The sequence below is a fragment of the Notolabrus celidotus genome, chromosome 16, assembly GCF_009762535.1.
Source record: "Notolabrus celidotus isolate fNotCel1 chromosome 16, fNotCel1.pri, whole genome shotgun sequence".
Classification (NCBI taxonomy): domain Eukaryota; kingdom Metazoa; phylum Chordata; class Actinopteri; order Labriformes; family Labridae; genus Notolabrus; species Notolabrus celidotus.
Window position 1 is genome coordinate 14,669,220 of NC_048287.1, and position 6,388 is coordinate 14,675,607.

General features: G+C 38.9%; 1 protein-coding gene across 2 annotated transcripts; it reads left to right on the forward strand.

Annotated features, from left to right (window-relative positions):
- Window positions 1-3,446: 3,446 nt before the first annotated feature.
- On the forward strand, window positions 3,447-5,511 carry tfpi2 (tissue factor pathway inhibitor 2). 2 transcript variants are annotated; one of them, XM_034705343.1, is made up of 5 exons: window positions 3,447-3,584; window positions 3,762-3,932; window positions 4,170-4,349; window positions 4,658-4,831; window positions 5,048-5,511. In XM_034705343.1, the coding sequence occupies exons 1-5, from the start codon at window positions 3,512-3,514 to the stop codon at window positions 5,125-5,127; spliced, it is 678 nt and encodes a 225-aa protein (XP_034561234.1). In that variant the 5' UTR covers window positions 3,447-3,511; the 3' UTR covers window positions 5,128-5,511. The 2 variants fall into 2 exon arrangements, with proteins under 2 accessions (XP_034561234.1, XP_034561233.1); XM_034705342.1 differs by having other exon boundaries at window positions 3,449-3,584; window positions 5,045-5,511.
- Window positions 5,512-6,388: the final 877 nt, after the last annotated feature.

Consider the following 6,388-nt stretch of genomic DNA (forward strand, 5'->3'; position numbering starts at 1 on the left):
AGAGGCCATGAACCTCTGGGAGTAAAATCTGATGGGTTGCAAACAAGCGGCAACCTCCGGTCTAAAAATATGAGTCCAATGCGGAAGTGCTAAAAACTGCAGTTCATCAAAGATCCGCTTGAGGCTGGCTCTGGAAGTACCAGAAACCACATACACACCAATTCAAAAAAGCTGATCTTTACAGCAGAGATAAACATGTTTACAGCCTGGTATAAAAGACGAGTGTAGTCCGGATAGCTCATTTCTTGATCGGCACACACTGGGTGAATTTTTTTCTAACGCAGCAATTTCGAAGATAGTAAGATTGCCAGTCTTCCAATGAGAGGCACAGCTGACTTTATTGGCAAGCGGGAACACTGTAGCTGTCGGCTAGGAGGTTCAAAGCCCGCCTCTTTATGTCACAATCGCTCCACAGCAGCAATATGGCTCCTGCTGATGATTGGCCTCAAAACAGCGCTTCAGAAAGAGATGGGTGACGTCACGGATACTACGTCCATATTTTATACAGTCTATGGTTGCAAATAAGAAAAGGGGGGAATACCTCTGTACAAAAATAAAAGTGTTTCCTTTTCATCATAAAGTATCATTTCATTACAAGCTGGAATTGATGTATTATTTTATCATTTAATTAGCTATAAGGAAAAATTTACTCTGGTGTAAACCTTGACCAGAAGGCCTAAAGGATCACAAGCTAGCATGTTACCTTCCGAGGGATCCAAATCAAGTAGGTAGAAAACAACAGGTTGAAAAAATCGTAAAAATAGATCCACCATTGGATAATATACAGATAACATTTTAAACCTTTGTTCTCTAACACTTTAGGCAGCTAGAAAAGGCCTACTGCTTTCTATTTATTCCTCTATCATATATTCATTCGTTATTGTCTGCTTATTAATTTCCATAAACACTTAAATGGTAACAATGACTGGAACTTCATGAAGAATAGGACTTTTTTTTTCACAAAATTTTAATCATCTCATTGAAATGTTTGAGAAAAACTTTGTCAAACTCTGAATGTCCACAAAATGAAGATGCATTTGTTTCTCTACCCAGTCATGAAAGCTTCCCACAGTGATTGAAGGAGACAGGCTGAGTTACAAACAAGCTGTTTTAATGACCGTTGCTTCTGTGTATGAAACAACACATGGACCAATTTGCTCAGACTACATCCACCACATAAGAAAGAAGCATTACATAACTCTTGCCAAGACCAGCTTTTATTTACTGCCTCTCTTCAAAGAATACAATTATGAGGCAACAAATCTGGCCAGAAGATGGCAAATCATTTACATGGGAACCAGTGAAGTTTTTATAAGTTCTGTCTTTTTTTTGTTCTTCTAGTCTTCTCACTCTGCAAATCTTTTGTGTGAACGGAGGGAAAATATTCTTGGGTGCTAATCTGAGCTATGAAAAGCTCTCAAGGTCCAGTCTAGCAGACAACACAGCCACCTTTCTCCTTGAAGGGGTTCTTGTCTTCTGGCATGCCTTTGACAAGGATGTCCTCCTCTACTCCAGCCTGGATGTAGTCTTTGATTTCCTCACAGCATTTAGAGGTCTAAACAGATCAGACAGGTGTTAAAACTGACATAGTGCGTGCCTTGGCTATATGTACAGACAGCTAGTTATTCCTTGTTATTTAGAAAACATGATAAAGGTGCAGAAAAAAAACCTTTAGAGCAATAAAACTTACCAACCACCTTTCAAGCTTCACTTCATTTTTAAGTTGGTTTACTTCCATTAGAGCTTTATCCTTGTCCGTCAGATCATCAATGTTTATTACTGGCATCCTCTGTCAAAATAACAAAATGAAAACATTCAGCATTTGTTATTTCAAAATCAGAGATAAAAAGATTCTCAAACATTTGAATCATGTTTAACAAAACTTCATTAAAGGAATATAAGTACACTTACGATTGCTGGAGCAGCCCTCCACCCCTGAAAACCTGCTGAAGAATCCCTCTCCTCTCCCTTCAATCTGGGTTATAAAGTAATCTGCATAAACAATCCAAATCCAATAATCTGATTAAAACAAGCCCCCTTGTGATCGTGCCATTATCTGAATTACAGAGTAGTTAATCACACAGGTGTCTGTTTGGGTTAATTTGATCTGTATGTACAACATGTTTTGCATTTACTGCACATCATAGATTTGATTTCTATTTTCTTTTTTCTTTTTGCTATTTTATCCTCCTTAATCTTCAACAAAACAAGTGTTAGTGGGTGGTGCCTCATCTATAAGGTCACTGTGATAAGACGTCTAATCTGTATTTAGCCTCCACCTGTCAAAGTGGAGACACATCATTGTTCATGACAGTTTTCCAGTAACTTCCTCAACTGAAATAAACCATCATAATCTACAACCGGAATCTGATTGGCCACCCCACATTCAATCCCAAAACCTTCAAATATAATTGGCTTGACCTCTTCAGAGATGAGACTTGTGATAAAATCAACTATTTGGGCTTTTTTTTTTTTTTTTTACAGCAACTCAACTCAACTCACAGCAAAGCAACTCAACACTTTAGTTACTCACATACATTTTGTACAGTCTTTAAAGAATTAGGCTAGTATTTGTATGCTTTATACTTTTTATACTTTCCCAAGTAAAACATTTACACAGGAATATAGCATCTCGGGACACTTTAATATTAGTAGTTAAAATATATAAGTTAATATCAAGGAAATAGAGAGAGTGAATACATGTTATTCATGTGTGTTACATACTTCATGCCACCCCTGCATAAGTCAGTGCTCTGGTTAGACCACCCCAGGCAAACAGGTACACCCTTGACCAGTGGGGCACAATAATTTTAATAATTTAATAATTTCTATTCAAGGTTTTAGACAATGCTGCTTTGTCAAGTGCCACGAAAAGGGGACCTTGAGCTTTTTAGTGGAGCAAGGCAGCATTTTTCCTGAAAGAGTGATGGAGGCTGCTGAGATTAGTCAACTAAACTAAAGATATCAGAGGATTCTCAGGAAAGTGTGTGTGTGTGTGTGTCTGGATGTGTGAGTTACATTAATGATACATACCAGTGTCTGTTCCTGAGAAACGACACTGTGCTTTTGTTTTGTGGAAAATTTTCAAATATTTTTTTTGGTAGCTTGATCTCTATCGTCATTATTATCATCACCATCATCATCATCATCATCATCATCATCATCATCACCATCATCATCATCTTGAGTGACCAGTAAAAAGCATATCTTTGACTGTCTACTATCACAAGGGATTCAACTTTCTCTCACATTATTTTAGTTGGCTTGAAAGTGCCATTAGTCACAACTTTACTGCAACGATACTGTGCGCAATTATTGCACGTTTAAAGCGACTCTCTGATGTCACCAAGTCATTCATCACCACTTTGACGGAGTTACGCTGTAGTATTGAAATGAGTCATTATATCCCCGCCCCTTGCTTCCCCTGGGAAATACTTCAGTCTGCTATAAAACTGGATCAGTCTGGGATGGTCGAGAGAGCGGAAAAGGCTTTGGAGCTGAGGTTTGCACAATGGAGTTTTGCACAATAGCGCTGCTGGCACTGCTGTCCTCGTTTTACAGCGTTTTGGCCCTGGCACCGAAAGGTAACGCGCAGCCTCTAACGTCCTTTTCACCGAACTCTGTAAACTATGCTAAAGTCTTACTTTGTCTGCTATCACGTGACGTTGGTCCTCAGAGGAACTTCTCTCGCAAATCTGTTAAACGTATTTTTTTTCTGTGGTGCTTTCGTCCGTAAGTAACAACATTTTTGCTGCTTTCAGGCGTGTGTCTCCTTCAAGTGGACGAGGGACCTTGCAGAGGAGAAATTGGGCGCTATTACTACAACACCATCACCCAGAAGTGCGAGACTTTCTACTATGGAGGCTGCCAAGGGAATGCCAATAACTTCAAGAGCTTCCAGGAGTGCCAGAAAACCTGTTTCAGAATCCCAAGTAAGTTCTCAATGTGATGAGCAAACACTTAAGGAGGAGGGTGACTTTGGATGTCTTTGAAAGACATCAAATTGGGACTGGGTGTGGTTTAACTCTGAAAAATGTTACATGAGAAACTAAGTAAAACATCACATCAGGTTTTATTCTGTGCTTGCTCAAGTTCACTCTGCAAAAGATGCACAAACGCTTCAGGATACTGCTTGTCCAAAACTAAAAATCTATCATTTCTCTCTGCAGAGATCCCCCAAATCTGCAGGTTTCCTAGAGAGGAAGGACCCTGCCGTGCCCTCTTTCCCATGTATTTCTTCAACATGACCTCCATGCAATGTGAGCTCTTCTCCTATGGAGGCTGCAGGGGAAACTCTAACCGCTTCCAAGACCTCACGTCATGCATGGAGTACTGCAGTCCAAGAAAAAGTGAGTTTAAGTATATTATCTCAAGTGATGCTCAAAGTAATCTCCATGTGAAGGGTTTGACTTCAAAAGGTTGGGTGATATTGGTAAGAAGAAAGATCTGAGCAGCTTTTGAGGTGCAACTTAAAGAACCTTTATACGATTGTGTAAATAGAAAATGTCATCATGACTTTATGATAGTACGCAGTCGATGAAGAAGGAAATAATTAAACAATCAAGAGGGGGAAATAGCAGTTGGTACTCCAGAAGCTCACCTCTTGATTCCTCTCTTATGATAAGCTGCCTAATCATGCTTTGTGTTATAATTACAGCGGTTCCCGTGCTCTGCCTGGACCCTCTAGACAAAGGGAAGTGCTCAGCCTCCATTCCTCGTTTCTACTACAACACAGCCACCAAGATGTGTGAGGAGTTCATTTACTCGGGCTGCGGAGGGAGCAGCAACAACTTTGTGTCCAGGCAGAACTGCATGGACGTGTGTGTCAAAGGTGTGTAAACTGAGAACATGTAAAGTTTTACTAACTGATCCTTTTAGGATGGTTTCATCCAAGTGCAATAACAGCTGTATTTTACCAGCCAGTTCGTGCAGCCTGTTTGTTTGAACTTGGAGAACAATTGGAAAATGCATCAACTGATTTAATTTCCAAAATGCAGCTTGGCACCTGTATACTAATAAGATTTTATACATTTTTGTTTTCCAGCAGCCAAAAAACACTCAATCCAATCCAAAGGTCGTCGCAGGAGACGGAGAAGAAATAATGTCCTTGCATTCTTGCAGGCATAGACGTGCGATTTCAGGGATTCTTACTACGACAAACACTTTACAGATGCTAACATTTAATAAATGATCTCTGTTTGAGCCAGAAAGTGTAGCAGATTTTGCTTTCGTTGTTGTTACAGAATGAGTATTACCGGCACATACACAAATTTACACTGTATTTGTATGTCATGCTATAAGAGCAATTTTAAAATGTGACTTTATTTGTATGTTTGTTGACAAAGTTTTACTACTGCACTACTGTTCCTGATTGTGTGTTGATATTGTATGTATTGTATATGTTTTGTATAAGAATTATATTATTATAGAGAACTTTTTTATTTGTTCTACTGTTTTATAAGCACACTTTTTATATAAAAAATGAAGAATAAATTTAAACTATTACCAAAAGTTTTGTTCTTTTATGCTTCTGTTGTTGTGACATGACAATGTCGTATTTTATTGGAAGATATATCCAGATAAAAATAGACTTATTAGAAGTTCTTTTAAAATGCTGCAGCATGCATTTAACCTTCAAGAGTATCTCTACCAAAGCACAAACACATAACAGCCAAAACAAACCAAAAAAACACACACACAAAACAGGCTTGGCCAGTTTCCTCACTTTCTCTGAGGCACTTTCACTTTTATCTCGGGGCTTATTCCACTCCCTACTAATGCTGCTGTCTCCCCTCCTTATCTGGTAATACTTTGCGAGGCACTCAGCCCTATCTGGGTCGCCTCAGTGAAGCCCTGAATCAGGAAGGAAGTAATCATGGAGGAGCGAACGCAACATACTGTGGCAGGTTCATTAGGATGATGCTGCATTTAAAGAGGAGAGGAAACTGCAACTTTACAAAATAAGAAACATGAGCTTTCACAACATTGTTTGCAGCAATTATAGTGAAATTCTCTCAATTATAGGCAAAACGCTGCTAATGTGAACCCCCATTTTCTCCAAAGCTAATCACTGAAGAGGATTTTCCCTCACTTTTTGCTCAATACTATTCAGGTTTCTCAGATTCTATGTACAAAAAGAGAAATCTAATAGCGCTAATCAAAACAAAGAGGCTATTAATGGGTCTCTAAAATATGACTGGTCTGAAACTCTGCTCTGTCTATGTCTAATAATAGAAGAGTTAAAGCACTGTGTGGTTTTTCAGACAATAAATATTTATGGAAGATATCAAAGGAAACTGTGACTCAAATCTGGCGGGGCTATAAATAGTAATGAAAGGTATTAGATCTGTCCCGGCCCTTTGCTATTAGGAACAAAAGCTAAATCATC